A 21031-nucleotide genomic window follows, 5' to 3' on the forward strand; every position below is an offset into this window, starting at 1 on the left:
GACAACGGAAAGCATGAGCATAAATATTAGTTTCCAGTTTGTTCTCAGCAGGTTGAGATCCCCCTGCCCACCCTCTTCTCTATACGCTCCTACACTCTTTGTCCCTTCCGGCGATGGGAGATTTTGGCCCACAGACTTCATCTTGGGAGGGCAAATGGTACAAAACCCTGATGGACTCGTGGCTTTGGAAAAGTCATGTAGCCTCCTCAAGTCTCAGTCACCTCGCCTGCAAAATGGGAAAATACCTCGAAAGATGCTTTTAGTTGGCAAGATGGTTCAAAGGTGTGGTGGTCTGAATGTAATGAACCCCTATAATCTCATAGGGAGTGGCATTAGTAAGAGATGTGGCTTTATTGGAGTGGGTATAACCTTGTTGGAGGACATGTGTCCTGCAGGGCTGGCCTTTGAGGTTCCCTATTCTTAGAATACCACCAGTGTCTCGGTTCACTCCCTGTTGCCTGCAAGATATAGGTCTCTCAGCTACTACTCCAGGACCACATCTGCCTGCTCCCCACGGTGATGATGATGGTCCAAACCTTTGAGACTGTAAGCAAGCTACCCCCGAATAAATTTTTTATTTTTTATTTTTTTTTTTTAAATTTTTTTTTTTTTTTGGTTTTTCGAGACAGGGTTTCTCTGTAGTTTTGGAGCCTGTCCTGGAACTAGCTCTTGTAGATCAGGCTGGTCTCGAACTCACAGAGATTCTCCTGCCTCTGCCTCCCAAGTGCTGGGATTAAAGGCGTGCGCCACCACCGCCCGGCTCCGAATAAATTTTTTAACTTTATAAGAATTACCATGGCCAGGTGGTGGTGGAGCACACCTTTAATCCCAGCACTCAGGAGGCAAAGGCAGGTGGAACTCCATGAGTTTGAGGCCAGCCTGGTCTACAAAGTGAGTTCCAGGACAGCCAGAGCTAAACAGTGAAACCTTATCTTGAAAAAACAAAATAATGATGGTGATGATGATGATAATGATAATAATAATAATAATAAAGTTGCCATAGTCACGGTGTGTCTTCACAGCAATAAATACCCTAATTAAGACAGAGGGCAAGGGTGTTTACCACCAAACCTAACAACATGCATTTCAGCCCCAGGATCCATACGATGGGAGGATTGAAAAGTCATGTGCACCATGGCTCATGGAGCATGCTTACACACACACACACACACTGCCTGGCATACAATAAGTGAGCAATTAATGTCTTCAGAAAAATATTATAAAGGAACATAATGGGTGTAACAAAGGAACAAGCATTAGGGAAGGAGCTAGACCAGAGAAAGATGATTTTAGCACAAGACCACAAGTGCTCGGAATCCTTGGACGCAGTGGAACGGTCTGAACGTGGAGGGGGAAGTACATCTTTGTTAGCACTAGCCCCAACTGGACTTCAGCACTTCCTTCTAGAACGCAAATAAACGACAAAAACAAAGGCACAAAAGTGCTGTCTACAGCTCCGTCACTTTAGAAATGACTTCAAAATTATAGTGCTTGGTAGACTCAGCAATCTTGTTGACACTTTAAACAGAAGGATTAAATTGCCATTCAATGCATCTGACAGCCTTTATGATCCTAAAAATGTCTCCTTTGCAATTAAAAACATCATTACTAGTAGAGGCCCCTAGGCTTCATCAAGAGTCCAAAGAGTCAGTCACGGCACCCACCGCTTGTACTTGGGCCACTGATGGGTGACTGCGTGACATTGTGCTTGTTTCTTTAGGGGCATAATCCTTCCTCTGGGCTATTAGGAGAAAGAAAGAAATTCTTCACTGGAAGAGGGTTTGGGGCTTGTCTTCCCATTTTTGCCAGCTGACCTCGTTTCGCTGAGGCCTCACTCCTTCCCAAAGGACTCTCCCGCCCCCCAGCCTCCCATTTCCCACCCCTACCCTGACCTTCTTCTGGTAGATGGAGGTCAAAGTGCACCTTCTTCAGTCTTCAGTGATCACAGCTCAGGAAAGGCTTGTCTGGGAATAATGACAGTTCCTCTTGGCTTTGAAGTACTGATGACAGACTCTGGGGCCTCGTGCATGCTAAGCAGACAGTACTCTATGCCAGAGGTTTTTGTTTACTGTTAAAATGAGCTCTGTATTGGCAGGCTGGCCTTAAACTCCTGGGCTCAAGCCATCCTCCTGCCTCAGCCTGCTGAATACCTGGGACTACTGGTACATGCCATCAAATCTGGCTCCTTTTCTGTTTATTGTTTTTGTTTACTTCACGGTGACCGTCAAAGTCATCACCCTCTCAAACCCTTCCCTGTCTTTTTACATAGAGCCCTCCACATCTATAATCCCGGTATCCCCCGTCCTCTGCCGAGTCCTGTGCCGATTCCTCCACTGACCTCTCCATTATGAATTCACACTGATTCCTCCACCAAACTATTTCTCAAGGGCAGGCCCAGATCTGACCCTTTCAGGTACCCAGGTCAGGGCTTGAAACACAACAGCATCTGTGGAGCTGCCTTAGAAGACAAAGGGGAAAAAGTTCAGGGAGAAGCAGGGAAGGAGTCAGCTGAGCTTATACCCAGACCCCTTCAGGTCCATGATTACACCACACACATCACACACACACACACACACACACACACAGCTAAGGCTCTGAGAAACTGGGTAAGTCCTTAGTGATCTTCTGTCTGCCCTCTCAGGGTACGTTGGGGAAACCCAGGCTCTGGAAGCTTCTTCAGACAGGACTTCAGACAGGAATGAGAATATTGCCCTTGTAGTCTGGGAACAAGTTGTGAAGACTGCAGCCCCTAATTGAGGCAGGGAAAAAGCTTCTTCTCTGTTGTTCTTGGCCAATAACAGGAAGTGCTAATGGGGACTGTGTCCGTGTTGTGGGTGAAGGAGGGACCAGGAGAGGAAAGAAAACACAGGTAAAGAAGGTAGAAATAAAGACTTTTAAAAGATTACTAGAGCGGGGTGTGGAGGCACACACCTGGAATCACAGTATTTGGAAGTGGAAGGGAAGATCGTCAAGACAGCAAGGCCAGTGTGGACTATACAAGGCCCACTGGAAAAGAGGTTTGCTGAGAGCCAGCAAGGCAGCAGCAGGGTTGAAATCCCATGGGCTCAGAAGCCTGGGGAAATAAATGACTTGTCTCTGATCCCCCACTCAGTTGCCGTCTATACAATGAAAATCCCAGTTAAATAGAGTAGTGTATTCCTCAACCCCAGAGGACCCCATCTGCCTGTCTTCTGTGTAGCACACAACCTCCCGAGAAGGGTCCTGGCGCCCGGGAAAGGTGTTACCTCGCGCAGGCGAGGTCAAGTGTCCACTTTGCCTCCCCAGTCCTGGTGTGGTGTTTCGGGGGGCGGAGGCAGGTCTCTCCTCGAACTGGGTCCCCGCGCGCTCCCCTGCCCCCGCGCCCGCGCACCTGTCCACCGGGTCCCCGGGCGCCCCGTCCTCACCGCGCATCCGCGCCTTTTGCTGTGCCTTTCTCTGCGCGCCTCTGCCTGCGCTCTTTCCTGCCTGCCTGTCCCCCGCTCCCCGCCCCCCCGTCTCTTTCTCGGGATCCGCTGGGTCTCTCATAGTCCCTCGCTCGCCTGCTTTCCGTCTGGGGGTCCAGGAAGGCAAGATGAGCGGCTCTTGCTCGAGCTACGTGAGCGCGGAGCAGGAGGTGGTGCGCGGCTTCAGCTGCCCGCTGCCGGGGGGCGAGGCGGCTGCCGTCTTCTGCTGTGGCTTCCGCGACCACAAATACTGCTGCGACGACCCGCACAGCTTCTTCCCCTACGAGCACAGCTACATGTGGTGGCTCAGGTACAGGCTCTGACCCTAATCTCACCTTGAACCTTTAACCCACTCTCCTACCTGCAGGCTAGCCTCTTGCTAAGCCTCCACTTTCATCTAAGTGCCCATACCGCAAACCATCCTTTCTCCTAGTTGTCAATACTGACCCTCCTCTCACTTTATCACTAACCATCGCACTCTTGAAGCCCCATCTCAACTCTTCCTTCATCCTGATCCCAACCATTATTTGGAACCGTGCCTGAACCTGACCAGCACTGCCGCGAAGCTCTCCCTCTGTCCCTACTCTGAGCTTCTTGCTGCCACCTCCCCAATCCCAAACCACAAGCCAACTCTTGCCCTAACAGCAAATGCTATCTCAGACATACTGAGGCATCCCAAACTCTACCCTTAGTCCTCCCACAGATGCTCACCCTTCTGGGGCTGTCCCAGATGCCGGACCCATCCCCATTCCCAGCTTTATGAAGTCCCTGTCCTATCACCTGCCCCAGCTTTCTCCTCAAGCCTGCCTGCAAACCCTCCTCAGCTGTTAACCCACATGTTGACTTCGGTAAGCTCTAGTCTAGACCCACATCCACACCACAGCCTCAAAACGTCATCCTTACCTGATTCCGCATGCCAACCCATCTCAGCCCAGCATCAGCTTCTTCCCTCCCTCTCACTCTCTCTACTGGACACTTGTGTGAGTCCTGGAGACGTACCCTATGCTTGTCCAAAAGCTCCCTGCAAGTCCAGTGTGTCACAGTGCTGCCGTAGCAGAGGCCAGCTCCAGCCGTTTTAATACAGAGCATAGTCTGGGTGAACACACTTTAGTTTCTCTGGCTGTCGGGGACAGGGTTGCTTGGGCCAACTCTGACAACCCTGAGACCTAAGCATGGAGCTGAGGGTCAGTAGGTCTGAATCCCTCTGAGTCTCCAAAGGTTTCATCCACAAAGTAGAGCCTGGTCCTCAATCTACTCCGGGAAAGAGGTAATCGAGAGTTTTCTGTCCCTAACAGTGTGTGAGCAGAAGACTGTGCTTTCTGGGTGGGGGAAGAGCATCGTTAGCTGCTGAACCATCTGAGTCTTTCTGTCTCTTTTGCTACCCGTGGGGAAAATGACCCATTGCTGTCCTGATTTCTGATTAAGGCAGAGAGAGGCAAGGACCAAGAAAGAGATGAAAGCAACTTGGTATATGCCAATTACAGCTACAAAGATAGCTTTTTCTAAGGTGTTCAGTCTGTAATTCTCAAACATTTTCAGACGACCAGGCTATCGTATCCTGCACATTTGGCTGCTGTCTAAAAGCCCAAGGAATCACACTAATAGCCTGTTCCTGTGTGTTTATCCATTCACTGTAATCCTTGCTATAGTGTTTTTGTGCAAGGCAATGGGGATAGAAAACCAATTATTCCCTGCAAAAGGACCTTCCATTCTTGTTGTGAGAATCAAACCCAGGGCCTTGGGCATATCATAGACAAGTACTCTAACACTGAGCATATCACCAAGCCCCCCAGTGGTTCTCAGCCTTCCTAATGCTGCGACCCTCTAATACAGTTCCTCATGTTGTGGTGACCCTAGTCATAAAATTATTTTCATTGCTACTTCATAACTGACATTTTGCTACTGTTATGAATGATATTGTAAATATGTGTTTTCTGATGGCCTTAGGTGACCCTGTGAAAGGGTCATTCGACCCCCAAAGGGGTCAAGACCCACAGGTTGCAAACTGCTGGGTTAGAGCTGCAGAAGCCACACCTGTGTAAAACAGCACAGTGTCTGCTGAAGTCTCACTGTGTTTAGCACTGCGCTAAGACCGAAGGAAGATGATTGCCTTTGGGGAACAGGAACGGTGTGGGGCTGTGATATGTTCAGAACCCGGCACAAACCTTGGCACTAACCTCCCAGTTTGTGAACTGGAAAAGTCCAAGCATGGCGGTTCACACTTGCAAGCAAGACTTGAGGCAGAGAGAATATGGGTGATGTTGTGACCAGTTAGGGGTACATGGCGAGTGCCAGATCAGCCTCAAGTCCCCCAGGAGATCCTGTCTCAATAAGATAATAAAAAATGCAGAGCAGTATGAATGCCTGCCTCACAGAAGACAGAGTGCAAGGAGGGAGGAAGTGGTGTGTGTTGCACGCGGGAAAGGGTTCCCTTTCGCATCTGTGTGGGATGCGAAGCACAGAGTTTCAAAGTGAACCCCGACTTCAGCACTATGACGGCAGAGATGGGCTTAGGGCGGGTTACACATTCCCACATATACATAACCCTAAGATATTGCTCCATTTTACAGATGGAGAGACTTAAGAGGGGTTACATTGCTACTGAGAGTACCCCATTGAGAAGTGAGAGGGCTGAGATGATCCCAAACCCAGACTAGTCCTGTTCCATGACTGTCTGAACCCTTTCTGGCTTCCAACAGACAGCTGATGTCCTCAGCTCTCCCCAAACCATACACTAACTGTTGTCGTCTGACTGCTGTGCTGTACCCTCAGGATACAGAGACGCACAGACCCCAAGCCCCCAAGCCCCCAAGCCCCAAGCCCCTGACTGGTAATCCTTCCCTCTTCCATCACTCCCTGTCTACTCACCTCTGGGGACCTCTCCTGTTGTCTTGGAAACCTTCTCCCAGTGGAATGCTTTAGTTCCTCAAGTTTAGTGGCTTAGACAGGTTTCAGTGGAGGGTTGGATAGGGAGCACTTTAAGGTCAGATCCTGTGTCAGTGTGACCCCCCAAAACAGCTGAAAGTTTCCAGTGTGTGAAGCAACTTCCTGGATTCTTTCTTTGGGGGGATGGGGTTCGCTGTGCCTGTGCACACAGTGCCTGTGGAGGTTGGAAGAGGGCATCAGAGACTGGAGTCATAGAAGGTTGTCAGCTGTGAGTGCTGGAGACGGAATGCTGGTCCTCCGGAAGAGCAGCCAGTACTCTTAACTGCTGACCCCACTTCCTGGGATCAAGACAGTTGCTAAGTATAGAGCTGAGGGTCCTCAGGATGATTAGTGCACTCTGAACTCTGAACCACGTGCTTCTGACAGAGCTCACGCAGTGACAGAGTCACTGCGGCGTGGAGACCTTGTTTTGTTCCAAATTTCATTTTGCCATTTTCATGAAATTTCATTCTTGCAGGCATAAAAAAAACTCCAGGTAAACACTGTATCCTTTGAGAGAGTTTGAGGGGAGAAAAAAAGCCATCTTTAAAAGCTAATCATCTCAGAAAGAAGACATCCCGTAGAGAAGCGGCTGGTATAACTGCGCCAACTGGCCCAGTTACCAAAACCTCCTTCCAGCTTCTTTCTGCCTGAGTGTGACAGAAGGCAAGCAGCTGAAGGGCAGAGTTGGTGGCCAGGTAGTGCAAACTCCATCTCACAGCACGCTTGTGGCCACCTGGTGAGATAGCAACATTCACAAACGAAGATCAGAAAAGCAAAAACGTGTTTTCACTGATGCATGGCAGAATTGGGATTCAAACCTTGAAAAGAACTTGATCTTGGAGCCTGTTAGGGCTTTCTCAGGAGTCACGGCGGGTCTTCGTCCTTCAGAGTCAGCGCGGTGAAACCTCCTCAGTCCAGAGGCCTCTAGTTTGGCTTCTGTGCAGAGCAGGGTGCTGACTTCATCGAAGAACTCACCCCATTCTGGGGACAGTGTCTCCCCACATCAGACAATGCTGATCGGTTTAAGTTCATCTGGTACTAAAACCAGGTTTCCCGCTCAGAGCCTGTTCCCATCTCTGTACCCTTAGTCCCCAGACAGAACACCAAGGACAGTGCATTTGCTCCCTAACTCACCTCCAGTTAGGGACACATCCTCTAGTCTTCTTATCCATTCCACAAAAGTTCTCTGGAAAGTTCCAAAGGCCACTTCCCCATCCTGGTGCTCACAGAGGTCACTGGTAAGCATCTGCACACAGGACCACCAACTGGCAGTCCCGTGAACAATAAGTGTATCTCAAATGAGAAAATTACTGGATGTTCTTTTAATGCATGTGTGCGTGTATGTGTGTCTCTGTGTGTGTCTGTATGTATGTGTGTTTGTATGAGTCTGTGTGTGTCTATCTGTGTGTGTCTGTGTGTGTGTGTATGTGTGCGGTTGTACATGCACACTTGCATGTGTGGGGGACAGCAGTTAACCTTAGGTGTGATTCTCAGGTACACCGTCCACCTCCTTTGAGGAAAGTTCTCTCCTTAGCCTTGGGCTCACCAGCTAAGCTAGACTGGCTGGTCAGTGGGCCCCAGGGAGCCTCCTGTCTCCATCTATGCAGTGCTTGGATTACAAGTGCACACCACCACATGGGTCTGGGTACTGCACTTGAGTCCTCATACTTGCAAGTCGAGCAAGCCCTTCACCAAGTGAGCTACATCCGCCTGAGATAACCATTTTAGCATCAACAAGAGCTAAGCACCATGTAACCAGTACCGGAAATATGGAAGACAGAAGAAAGGAATACAAAAAAGGGAGCTGGAGTGTGTTGGTTTGTGTGAAGAGACAAAGAGGTTTTGCTGCTTGCTTGGTTTGGTTTTTAGACAAAAATCTCTGTGTGGCCCTGGTTATTGTAGAACTCACTATGGCCAGGCTGGCCTTGAACTTGCAGAGATCCACCTGCCTCTGCCTCCCAAGTGCTGAGATTAAAGGCGTGTGCCGTTACACTCAGCTAAGTAGTCTTTTATGGAAAGTGATCCCAGAAAACATTGATAGAGGGTGGGAAAATGAGTCAGAGAGAAAACACCAAGAACAGATTATGTTACCAACAAGTCACACAGTAGTAACCAGCGCTTAGTGTCTGCCAGTCAGCGTTCAATGATTACCTGAGTTATGCCCCCAGAGGACACAAGAGCACCACTGTGGTTAAGGGCAGGTAGAGGGCAGAAAGCATTAATCATCCCATAGTCCTGACTTGTTCAATGAGCAGAATTTCATTCTGGGTCCAAGAAAGTCCTCAGGCAAAGAACTACAGATGCTGACAACAGAAACTGTATGAGTATCCTACCGTGATTGGACCCAAGGGAATATGACTGGATATCTACAGCCTGCATTATACCCAGAGACAGCTTGATGGTAGTTTGCTGTATTTCCCTCCAACCTTGTGTTTATCTCTATATTTTAGTTAAGTTTGGGCTAAGCTTTGTGTCTGGTATTGTCTTGCTATTTCCCCTTTACATCTTGCAATCGTATTTATATGTGTGGGGGGGTTAGTGTGTGCACATATAATGGGCTGGAGAGCACAGCCAGGCAGAAGACCCCCACTGATATTACTCAGATATAGCCGGAAAGTTGAAGCTGATTCCTAGCACCCAGGCTTCTGCCTTCCCTAGCACTCTCTCCCCCTGTTGTCTTCTCTTCCCAGTGTGGGCGCTCTCGTGGGCCTCTCCACAGCAGCCGTGGTCCTTCTGGCCTTCATTGTCACTGCGTGCGTGCTCTGCTACCTGTTCATCAGCTCAAAGCCCCACACAAAGCTGGACCCGGGCTTAAGCTTAGCGACAACAGGTAAGAGGGAAGCTATCTGGTGTCCTTGTAATGGGCAGACTCAAACCTTTCTTTGCGGAGGAGGGAGAATTAGAAATGAGATCTAGGAGGCCAGGTATGGTGAGTATCCTTTTAATCCCAGCACTTAGGAGGTGGAAGCAGGCAGATCTCTGAGACTGAGCCAGCCTGCCCTACAGAGTGAGGCCTGTCTCAAAGGGGGGGAAATAAAAGTGAAAGAAAGGAAAAGGAGAAATGAGATGGAGAACATTCACCTCCTGAATGTTCTGAAAAGTTCACACTTCTCAGGAGGTCTGGGACCTGACCCTATCAGACCTCGTGTGCTCGGTCCTCATCAGGGTGCCGAATGCCCTCAGCCCTCCATCCTCACACAGAGAGTATGCATGGTGTACTTTCTAAAATAGTGTTTTCATTCTAGCCTTAGGGGATGCAAACTGATTTTTGCATTCTCCCAAACAAAATAGAGCTGGTAAGACAAACTTACTGTTTCTCAAAAATCAACATTTCATCAGAAAGCGAATACAGGACTTTATTTCTCATAGTCTGCTGTCCTGACTACCCATTCCTCCTTGAGCCCGGGGCCATTGGGAACCTCGAATGGAACAAAAAAAAAAAAAGATGTGTTGCCCTTTCCTAAACCCATACTGCAAACTTTATAAGCTCTGCCAAGGAACGGCGAAAGATCCAAGCCCATGTTAGCCAAAAATTCTCCGTTGAGTGAGCGGCCAAGGTGGGTGTGGTCTCCACATCACAGGTGAGAGAATCAGGGTGGAGAGAGAGCTGGAGACTCACTCAAGGAGTCCCGGCTGACAATGAAATGAGGTCCAGCCCGGGCTTCTGCTCTCAGAGACACGCTCTTCTGCCGGCTACACATGGGCAACGCAGGCGTGTAAGAACAACCCTGCCTGATACCAACTGTATCAGCTTTAACCAGCCTTGAGTCAGTGAAGATGACGAGAGGTGGGACAGAGGAGGGAAGGCCGGGTGAGTAGGCGGTGGATAAAGGTGTGGGCAGGGCTGACTGAGACCTGTGCAGCAGCAGGGTCACTGGTGGGGGTGCCACAAGGATTAAGGCCAGCAAGGTAGGGGAGGAACTTGAGCAGCAGAGGCAAAGGTGGTGAGCATCAGGGAAGTAGAAGGGCGGGTGGGTAATTCCTCCGTCTCAGAGAAAGATGGAGAACTCTGAATGTTGTCATTTGTAAGAGATTAATTTTCTAAAAATTTCTTTAAGAAAGCAACAAGTGACAGCCCTAAACCCTTCTAGGATTCTGAAGATGGTTGAAAGTGGAAGGGTTCATCTGTCTCCTTGTGGAGTCAGGGATAGGGAAAAAACCTGAGCTGAAGAATAAATTGATTAATTTGCCTAAATCAGATACAAATGATATAAGACATCATATGTAAAGTCAAAAAAAAAATAATGGACTACAAAGATTGTGTGTGTGTGTATGTATGTGTGTGTGTGTGTCTGTGAAACATCTATCTTCATAGTAATCTGATTCTCAGGTTGTATATTTTTTAACTTGCTTACTTGCTAAAATGTATTTGTAACCTCAAAATCAGTACTTTAGACACTTATGAGGTTATGTACAGAGTGGCAAAAATTTGAAGTGCACATGTCCCAGATAATGTCATTCAAGGCTTCACTCTGTAAGTTTGTGTCCTCTTTGTGTCTGTCTAGAGACACTTTGTTCCATGTTTGTGACTCTGTTGAAATGCCTCCGGATACAGTTCTGAAGCACTGTCTAGTGCCCCTCAACATAAGAACACTGTGTGCTTCCTGAAGAACACAGAATGCTAAATGTCTGACCTAAGGACTTGAGTTCAATGTTAATAAATCAAAAATATATAATAAATCATGGGAATGGAGAGATGACTCAGCAGTTAAGAGTACTACTGGCTGCTCTTCCAGAGGACCTGGGTTAGATTTCCCAGCGCCCAGGTGGCAGCTCACAACTGTTTATAACTTCAGTTCCAGGGGATTCAATACCCTCTTCTGGTCTCCCAGAACACCAGGTGTGCCCATGGTACATAGACATATATTCAGGCAAAACAACCATACACATAAGAATAAAATAAATATTTTTAAAAGAAACATATATATTAAATCAGGTGTCTTTAATCAACAGCACCTAAAAGTATTGATTGATAAAAATGTCATGACCAAAGGCACACAGAAACCTCATCTTATGTTCTTCCTAGGACAGTCTCATACAGCCCAGGCTAGCCCATAACTCACCACGTAGGCCAAGGATAACCTTGAACTCCTGATCCTCCTTCCTCCAACACCAAGTTGCCACCAAGCCTGTTTCAGTGGTGCTTTAGTATTTGCTAACTCAGCTTTTGTGGGAACTTTATAATACATAACTATGTAACTACTGTGGATAAGTGGGACTCACTGCATATAAAATAAGACAGGGATGATTTCCAGAATACAGAAACACATCTTTAAACAAATGAGAAAAGTATAATCATAATAAAAGCCCAATAAAAGCCTGGTGTGGTGGAACATGCCTGTAATACCAGCCTTTTGGGAGGTAGAAATAGGATGATTGCTGGGTGGTGGTAGATACCTTTAATCCCAGCACTCCAAGCAGAAGCAGGAGGATCTCTGAGTTCGAGGCCAGCCTGGTCTATAGAACAAGTTCCAGGACAGCCAGAGCTACACAGAGAAACCCTGTTTTGAAAGAAAAAAGAACAGGAGGACCAGAAGTTAGTTCACTGTTGCCCTCGGTTATATATCAAGTTTGAGGCCAGCCTGGAATTATGAGACTATCTCAAACAAACAAACAGCCATAACACAACAAAATTCACAATGCATGTGAAGAGATTAGTAGTCAAGAGAATGCAATTCAAGAGTGATAGACCTTTTGGACTGCTGAGATGGTTCAGCACGTAAAGCCACTGGCTGGGCAAGCCTGACAGCTGATGTCAATCCCTGGAACCTGTGTAAGGAAGGAGAGATCTAACTCCACAGAGGTGTTACCACACACACACACACATCACACACAAACACCAAACACCACACACACACAAACACACACACGGCTTTAAAGAAAACAATGATAAACTAAAAAGAAAAGAGAACACTCCCAGTTGCAGCACGATTAACATCTTTCAGTCTGAGGGTTTCTCTGTCTCTGGGTTTTTATTAGTCACGCTACACACAGCTCACAGGCTCCTTTAATGCCAGGGGATCTGATACCTTCTGAGGGTAACGCACACACGTGGTGCACCTATACATGTTCAAGCAAACTAACACGCACGTAAAATAAAAAGAAATAAAACACGGACAGAAGTTCAGAGATGGGTCACAGTCATAGTGAGAAAGTTGGAGGGGAAATGGGAAACATAGCACGATGCTGGCAGGAATATAAATTGATTCAACTACTTCGTGGAATGATCTTCTTATGCTAAAAACATGTGTGCCCTGTAACCCCGCAGTTCTATGTCTGATGGTCCATCCTTGTGAGATGACTCCTTTAGATGAAGACGGTACAATAGATATCAGGACAGCCTGTCACAGAGGAAGCCAGCTAAAAGTTTATCAGTGCAAGGAGCTAAGTGAACTGATGTGCTGGGGTAGTGAGATTTATACAGGAGTTACAGGGATGAACCCTCCCTGAATAGACTCTCCAGTGTCTTCTGCATGCTCACTGGTGAGGAAACAGGTTCAAAATCTCCTAGTGATTGAGTGACTGGCCAGCTCCATCTTTCCCTCCCTTTACCCATGTTCTGAGAAAGGGAAGCCCCTATTGTGCACCAGATACCACTCTGAAACTGCGCATGTGCCCTCTCACCTAGTCTTCCCCACTGCCCCGGTGAGATGAGCGTCACTCACATACAGCTGGGATAGCCAGGTCTCAGAGATGCTGGATGAGATGCCCAAGGGCTCCCAGCTTGCAAGCTGTGGTCCTGGGATTCCAACACACATCTCTGCCTCTCAAGCCCTGTCCTCCTTGTGTCAAGCCCAGGATGTGGCTGTCAGGGTCTTTCTATCCCCCACGCCCTGCTCCCACCCCAGCCTTTCTGGCTTAGAGATCATACAGCCCGTCCTTGACAGTTGAGATGGAGACCACTTTCCTGCTTCTCCGCATTCAGCAACCAGCCGGGTTATTTAGTCATCAAGGTTTGGGACAGCACATACTCTTTCTTTTTGTTTCTTTCTCATTTTTCAAAGATGAAAAATGCATCCGTTGACCTTTTACTAAATGATTGCTTTCGCCTCTGCCATCTGAACAAACGCAGCTCTAGTCCCTAGGTCTCCACTGTGTTGCCCCCCCCCCCCTTTTCTCTATACTCACAGCACTAAGCCAACGAATATATGTGTGTATGTACACACACACACACACTCACACATGCACACACACACACATTGGTTTTTGTTGTTGTTGTTGTTGTTTTTTACCAGATATTCTCCCCTTTATAGACTCCTGCTTCCATTTGCTTTGCTGTCTTGCTCTTTGGTAGACAGGAGAGATCATGGTTCCCATTTTACAGGAGAAAAAAAAGCAAGACTTAGCAGGGAAAGTGACCAAATCCCCACAGAGAGTGAGCGTGTGTGTTTGGGATGCCAGGCAGATCTCCCAGGCTTTCAAGTGCAATTGCTGTACTGTGTGTGTGCATGTGTGTCTGTCTGTCTGTGCGTGTGTGTATATCTGTGTGTATGTATGTATGTGTGTGTATGTTTGTGTGTGTCTATGTGTGTGTATGTCTATGTGTGTATGTCTGTATATGTTTATGTGTGTCTGTATGTCTGTCTGTGTGTATGTCTGTGTTTGTGTGTGTCTGTGTTTGTGTGTGTCTGTGAGTGTGAATATGTATGTGTATGTGTATACCTGTGTGTGTGTGTGTGTGTGTATGTGTGTGTGTTTATCTCTCTGAATGATGGGGCAAAAGTGGTGTGGCAGGTGCCTTGGCAAGTGGCTATGAAAAAGCCACTTCTGACAGTTTCTTTCCCATGCCTAGGATTCTGCCACCACCCTATCCCATCCTATCTCCCAAACCTGACCTGCAATAGAGACAGAAACTTTCCTCTTTCCTCCCTCCCTTCCTCTTCTCACTCCTCCCTGGGCTGGGGCTCTAATGCAAGAATTCACACACGCTAAGCGCACACAACTTCCTTAGTGGATTCTTTGGGAGGAACAGCTAGATCAGAATGGTGACTGAGGTCCTGCTCTTGTGTTCCGCCCAGTCCTGGGGGCTTCAAACACATCACAGCTCCACTTCTCTTCTTAGCTGCTACCCATTCTGTCTGGAGACCAGACAAGGACAGTGAGGATGGAGATGATGTCCCACCCCAAGCCCATTTAAGGAACCTGGAAAAATCAGAAGAAGAAGAAAAAAAAATCAACTTTTGCTTTCACTTTCCTCTGGAAAGAGTTCATCAATCAGCGATTCTCGTCCAGAACTCCCAGGGAACAGAAGCAAGTTCTCCTAACTGCTGAACCATTTCTCCGGCTCCTTGTTTTTGGTTTTTTGGATCATTTAGAGATCTTTTTATTATTATTCTTAGTACCTATTAAGCCATGAATTCATAGGGAACAGGCTCCAGAAGCTTCGGTTTCACTGCCGCCGACTCACAGAGATGCAGAATGAGCTAGTTCTTCAGTTGAGCCCAGACACCTTTCTCTTGCATCTCCTTCTTTTTCTGGCCGTTTCCCTTCACCATTCAGAATGCTTTCTTGGTCCTGGCACTGCTTCATGAGCTCAACAGCGGCATCCTGGTGACACCGCAGACTCTTCCTGTTGGCCCGGTAAAGTCTGTGGGGCACGCCTTTTTTGAATGGGACCCATTTCCTCGATGTCAACAATGTCCCTTTCTTGCAGATTCACAAACATAGAGCCAAAGGCCAGCCCCAGGCTTTCTAAAACGTGCAGAGGACACGTATCAAGTGTCTCTTCCCTCTCCCTTTGTGTTTCTCATTTTGGCAGGTTACTGGCAGGTGGTGGCTCCAGCCCAGACTCGAATGTTAAACAAATCGAATCTGTAAAGAAACCTTTGGAAAAAATTAGAGATAATGTTTACACAGTACCTAGTCAGTCTGAAATCCGTGGCATTATCAATTAAGCGTGCGCCTCTTTCATTTGTGCTGAGGATTGGACCTACAGCCCTATATGTGTTAAACTTGTGTTCTACCACTGAGCTATACCCCAGTTCTAAGTAGTTCTCATGTTAATTAACTGTTGTTTTCTTTTTACATGTGTGGTGGCATATATGCACGTGTGGTGGTGTATATGCTCATGTGTAGTGGTGTGTGGCAGCCTGTGTGTGACTCGGTTTCCATCTGGAGTCAATTCTGACTTAAAGAAGTCATTTGTGTTCAAGCTCGTCTGCTCTGCCTGCATCCTTGAGGGCTGTGGGAAAGTTCTGATTAAGCCCAGGGGAAAGAGCATTTCACTATCTAGCAGAAAGAATACTTCAGATGCCAAACCTCAGGGACATTGAGATGGAAACTGCAACTGTTCACTCAAGGACAGGAATGCAATTGTGGTTAGATGCTGACTGACTGTCTGTGCCCTGCTTTGTTCTGCCTTTGTGTATTATAAGTTCTAAAATAAACTCTAAGCTGTTTGCCTGTTTTGACATGACCAAACAGACCTCCCAATTCTATCCCGTGTCTTCCGTCTCTCTTTCTTCCATCTGACATTCCCTCGACTTTAATGACCCTCATCCCAGATACTCTAGCTGACTTTGTAGTAGCGGGCTCGTAAGTGGTGTATATGCACATTGTGTGGTGGTGTACATGCACACATGTATGCGTGTGTGGTGGTGGACATTCACATTGTGGTGGTGTATATGCACATATGTGTGGTGGTGTGTATGCACATTGTGTGGTGGTGTGTATGCACATTGTGTGGTGGTGTGTATGCACATTGTGTGGTGGTGTATATGCACATTGTGTGTGGTGGATATGCACATTGTGTGTGGTGTATATGCACAAAATTTCTCTGTATAGTTCTGGCTGGAACTTGCTCTGAAGGCCAGGCTGGCCTCGAACTCAGAGATCAGCCTGCCTCTGCCTCCAGAATGCTGGGATTAAAGGCATGCACCACTACCACCACCACCCAGCCGGTCTCTGTTCTTCAAGCAGAGAACAACAGATGTTTTTACAAACAGCCGGGCTCCTCTGCATGCTGGCTGTATAACAAGCCTGTGTCTTCCTCCAGAAAATGGACTTGCAAATTTTTAATGGCTTTTATCCTTCCTAGGGTCTGCTCTTTCTCCCCTAGAAATGGCGTCCCTTACTAAGGAAAAACATAGGCGCAATGCGGTCTAGTATTAAATATTTGCTGTATGAATGGTTCGCTGAAGACGGTGAATACAGTGAGGTGCTCGGGTCATCAGCAGAGAAGTTGCCAGGGGTGTAACACTGCTGGGTAAGGCACTACGGGAAGATGCCACCTCAAGATTGCTGTTTTTCAGGCGCTAAGGAGATGTCACATGACCATCAAGGTTTGCGCACAGCAATCACCATGGAGGTGCCAGGGGCAAACTCTCCCAGGCAGAGTTACTCCTTGAACTCACGTCTGGAAAGCAATGAAAGGCTGCCTGTGGGCCCCAGATGTCCCCTCCAGCACCACTTCATGGCCCCGGTGACCGCTAGCAACATTCCAGGCAGCCCTGAAGAGGCCTCTGTCCCCACCCCTGACCCATGTGGATCAGTTCCTTAAACATCCAATAAATGTCTTATATCACCCCTTCTGAGTCTTTTTTTTTTTTAAAGGTGAGGGTGGGGATGACTAAAGATACATTGGAGTCTGGAGATTTATTTATTTATTTTTGGTTTTTCGAGACAGGGTTTCTCTGTAGCTTTGGTTCCTGTCCTAGCACTACCTCTTGTAGACCAGGCTGACGTTGAACTCCCAGAGATCCGCCTGCCTCTGCCTCCTGAGTGCTGGGATTAAAGGCGGGCGCCACCACCATCCGGCTGAAGTCTAGAAGATTAAATGAGAGCTTTTCCCAGCAAAAGCACCCAGGTCTTGTTATGGACCCAGCTGTCTTGCTTGGCCTGACCAACTTAGGACCAACAGAAATTGGATGTGAGTCATCGATTGGGAGCAGGGGAGTAGCAATACCACACAATCCAGAAACTTGAGTCTGTGGAGACCTCAGGGAGCCCTTCTGAGAAGTTCTGACCTTCATGTGGGTTCTCTGACCCAGAGGAGGTGTACATAAAAGTCCCTGGGATGAAAAGCCACACTGAAAGGGGTAAATCTACCTGTCTGTCACTCCACCTGCCCTGGAGTGAGCTACTGATGAGCTCCCAGAATGGGAGGGAGTACGGTACAGGGCGCCACTCAGAGTTTCTCAGGCAGACGAAAGAACGAGCGAGTGAGGGCTGGTGAAATGGCTCAGCGAGCAAAGGGACTTGCAGCCAAGCCTGGTGGTCTGAGTTCGGTCCCTGGAACCCACATGGTAAAAGGAGAGACCAGATTCCTCCAAACTGTTCTCTGACCGACCGCCACACTTGCACGATGGCTGGTGTGCAAGCACACGCACGCGTGCGCGCGCGCGCACACACACACACATACACACAAACACATTACTAAAAGTAAAAATAGAGAGATAGGTAGATCTCTAGTTCAAGACCAGCTTGGTTCATATAGTAAGATCCAATCTAGCCAGAATCACATAGTGAAACCCTGTCTCAATACATACATACATACATACATACATACATACATACATTCATACATACATGAAATAGGGGCTGGAGAGATGGTGTGGTTAAGAGCACTGTTGCTCTTCAACCTGGGTTGAAGACCTGGCCTTGAGTCCTAGCACCTAGATGGTAACTTCCAACCCTCTGTAATTCAAGTTCCAGAAGATCTGATGCCCTCTCCTAACCTCTGTAGACAGCAAGCATACAGGTGGTATACACACATACATGCAGGCAAAATACTCACACGTAAAATAAAATGAATAAATCTAATGGCTCTGACTAACTCTTGGGAGGCAGAGGCAGGTGGATCTCTGTAAGTTTGAGGCCAGCTTGATCTACACAATGAGTTCCAGGACAGCCAGAGCTATGTATGTAAGAAACAACAACAACAAAATAGACCTGGAAAAATAGCTAGCAGTTCTGAGCACTTCCTACTTTTTCCAAGAACCTGAGTTCCACTTCTAGTAGCCACCTCCTAAGCAGCCTGTTCCTGCTGCTCTCCAGAGGATCTCACATCCTCTTTAGGCCTCCTCAGGCTCCTTACATACATATACAAAAACATAAATAAACCTTTAAAAATATATACATATATGCATAATATAAATAAAATACCAAATGAATATGCTTCAGTGTACCACGATCATTATAAACAGTGATGATAGGCTGGGTGGTGGTGCACTCCTTTAATCCCAGGACTTGGGAGACAGAGGTGGATCTCTCTGTGAGTTCGAGGTCAGCTTGGTCTACAGAGTGAGTTCCAAGACAACCAGGGCTACACAGAGAAAACCTGTCTCAAAAAACGAACAAACAAACAAACCAACAATAATGATGGAGTCAAATAGCTGGTTACAGTCCTGACTCTGCCACTTGTGAGGTAACCTGTGCTTATGAGTTTCTCTCATAAGCACATAGAATAGTAATAGCTTGTTCCTCAGGCACAGGGGAAAATATTTACTCCAGGAAATAGAAATGTTGGAAAAGGGGGAAGTGCCTTACATTAGCCATTATTATTATTCATTTGCCTCTAACATTTTGCTTTTATTACCAGCTAGATAGCTAGAGCAAGCCGGAAGCTGCAAGGCAGAAGCTCACTGCCACCCCTCTCTCCTGACTGCTCTCCGGACTTGGCAGTGGCTTTCGCTTTGCCTGGGATTGTCAGGCTGACCAGAGAGACCCTGTAGCCTCTGAAAGCTCCTCTTGACACTCCACTATGGTAATAATCCTGTACTGGGTTTGGCAACAGTGAGACGGTTGTTCTTAGACATCTGTGCACAGGTCCCATCCCCGCCCCGTCCCCTTGAGGGGTGCGGTATTCTCAGCACAGTGAATACACCTTTGTCCACTAAACATGTACTCCGTGATGTCTTTACCAAACCAGGACCTGTACAATTGCTAAAAACAAAGGGTATTCCTGCTGTTTGGGGGCTCAGATATCTGAGGTAGACACCCCAAAAAAGGCAATTGGCCTTCTGGTGGCCCCCATTCTACAGGAGGGAGCAAAGATGTCTAAGCTGACTCATTAGGTCAGGCAGACTCAGAAGACGATAGGGACAGAGTACAGCCTGTTCAAAATTAGTGAGAAAAGCCCAGCGTAGCCCAGGAACTGCAAGTTCTTAAAGAGGACTCCCCACAGGGTGTGGTGTGGTGTGTGTGTGTGTTTGTGTAGATGTAGAGCGTGGGGCACAGTTGCTGTTTAGCCATTGATTATTATTTGCAGGACAGATTTTCTGTCCTGATAACCTCATCAATAACTACTTTGGTTTTTTTCTTCGGAATGTTTTCTACAGTGCAACAATCTGCTGGTGCCTGTCTGGCTGTTTACAAAGAGGGAGAGACAGTTGCAAATCCAAAGAATGCAAGGAAGTGTGTGTGTGTGGGGGGGGGGGTCTCCCCATCAGTCTGACGCAACAGTTCTCGAGTTTCTGGTTGCATCAGAGTCAGCTCTGGCTTTGGATTTGGTTTGGGTGCTGAGGGGGGAACCCAGGGCCACACACCCCCTACACCTCCAACTTTTCTTGTGCCAGGGACTCTCCCCATTTTCCAGGCAAGTCTTGAATTTGTGACCCTCCTGCTTTGATTTCCTGAGTAGCTGGAATTACAGGCCTGTACCCGGACCCGGTGTGAGGGCACATAAACAAAACGCAGTTTGCTGGTCTTCACGCCTCACCCCAGCCCCAGTCTGCAGGGCTGAAGCGAGTCCCCTAGATTTGCATGTTTAACGAATTCCAGCTGCTGCCGTCGCCGCCGCCGCTGCTGCGGTTGCTACCCTGGGACCTCCCTCACAGCACAAGTGGCCCTGAAGAACAAAGAGAAGCTTTGTGGACTTTGGTCACAGAGGTCAGAGACCCCACACAGAGCAGAGCCCAGGAATCTGGTAGGATCTGCTCCCCGGGACCCCGTGTCTATGGAATGGACACGGGTGGAACAGAATGAGCTGCCGCCTGTATATCACAGGCTACATAAAGCTCCCACCCCCACCCGAGTTCAGCTTTTTGGGTTTGAATTCGCTCACCCTGAGCAGGTTTTCACTGGGGTTGGCTGGTCAAAGTCCTGTTTTGGAACCTAACAACCCACCGTTGGAGACAGAATCCCCGCCCCCACCCCCAGGACGCAGAGCAGGGCTGAAGGCTTGTGAACTGACTCACAAACACAAATACTCCCGAGCTCGCTGGGGCTGCCAGGCTCACATCGACCAGCAATTATATCTTGTAAATTGCTTTCCGGGTGATGTTCAGAACATGTACGTGTGACTCCCTGAGAAGAAACACGCAGAGGACACAGGGCGGGAGCGGCTAGCTGGGGAGTGGGCTGTCTGTGGAGGAGAGCCGTAGTCCTCATCTTCAGCCAAAATTTAGAGAATGTTGAACGTTGGAATTTAGGAATACTAGAATATTCCACTTCACTTTATAGCATCCTGCTAGGTGGTGGTCTAGCCTCTGCACAAACATTCACTTCTCTCTAGTCAACACTCATTCACAGTGATTCTTCGCCAGGCTCAATGAGGTCCACAGTCTGTCTTCAAGAAACCTGTAGAGCCTGGCAGTGGTGGCGCACACCTTTAATCCCAGCACTCGGGAGGCAGAGGCAGGAGGATCTCTGTGAGTTGGAGGCCAGCCTGGTCTACAGAGAGAGTTCCAGGATAGGCTCCAAAGCTACAGAGAAACCCTGCC

The 21031-nt window shown here is 47.9% G+C and overlaps 1 protein-coding gene across 1 annotated transcript; it reads left to right on the forward strand.

Annotated features, from left to right (window-relative positions):
* Positions 1 to 3567: 3567 nt before the first annotated feature.
* On the forward strand, positions 3568 to 16869 carry Shisal2a (shisa like 2A). Its single transcript, XM_057785491.1, has 3 exons — positions 3568 to 3753; positions 9062 to 9201; positions 16622 to 16869. The coding sequence occupies exons 1-3, from the start codon at positions 3572 to 3574 to the stop codon at positions 16867 to 16869; spliced, it is 570 nt and encodes a 189-aa protein (XP_057641474.1). The 5' UTR covers positions 3568 to 3571.
* The last annotated feature ends 4162 nt before the right edge of the window (positions 16870 to 21031 follow it).

Source organism: Chionomys nivalis, chromosome 11 (genome assembly GCF_950005125.1).
Source record: "Chionomys nivalis chromosome 11, mChiNiv1.1, whole genome shotgun sequence".
Taxonomy (NCBI): domain Eukaryota; kingdom Metazoa; phylum Chordata; class Mammalia; order Rodentia; family Cricetidae; genus Chionomys; species Chionomys nivalis.

Bases quoted from the DNA above. Each gene is read 5' to 3' on its own strand.
- Shisal2a (XM_057785491.1), top strand. From the start codon at position 3,572: ATGAGCGGCTCTTGCTCGAGCTACGTGAGCGCGGAGCAGGAGGTGGTG. The intron at 3,754-9,061 runs GTACAGGCTCTG...TTCTCTTCCCAG, and splicing joins AGCTACATGTGGTGGCTCAG to TGTGGGCGCTCTCGTGGGCC. The intron at 9,202-16,621 runs GTAAGAGGGAAG...GCTGTTTTTCAG, and splicing joins CTTAAGCTTAGCGACAACAG to GCGCTAAGGAGATGTCACAT.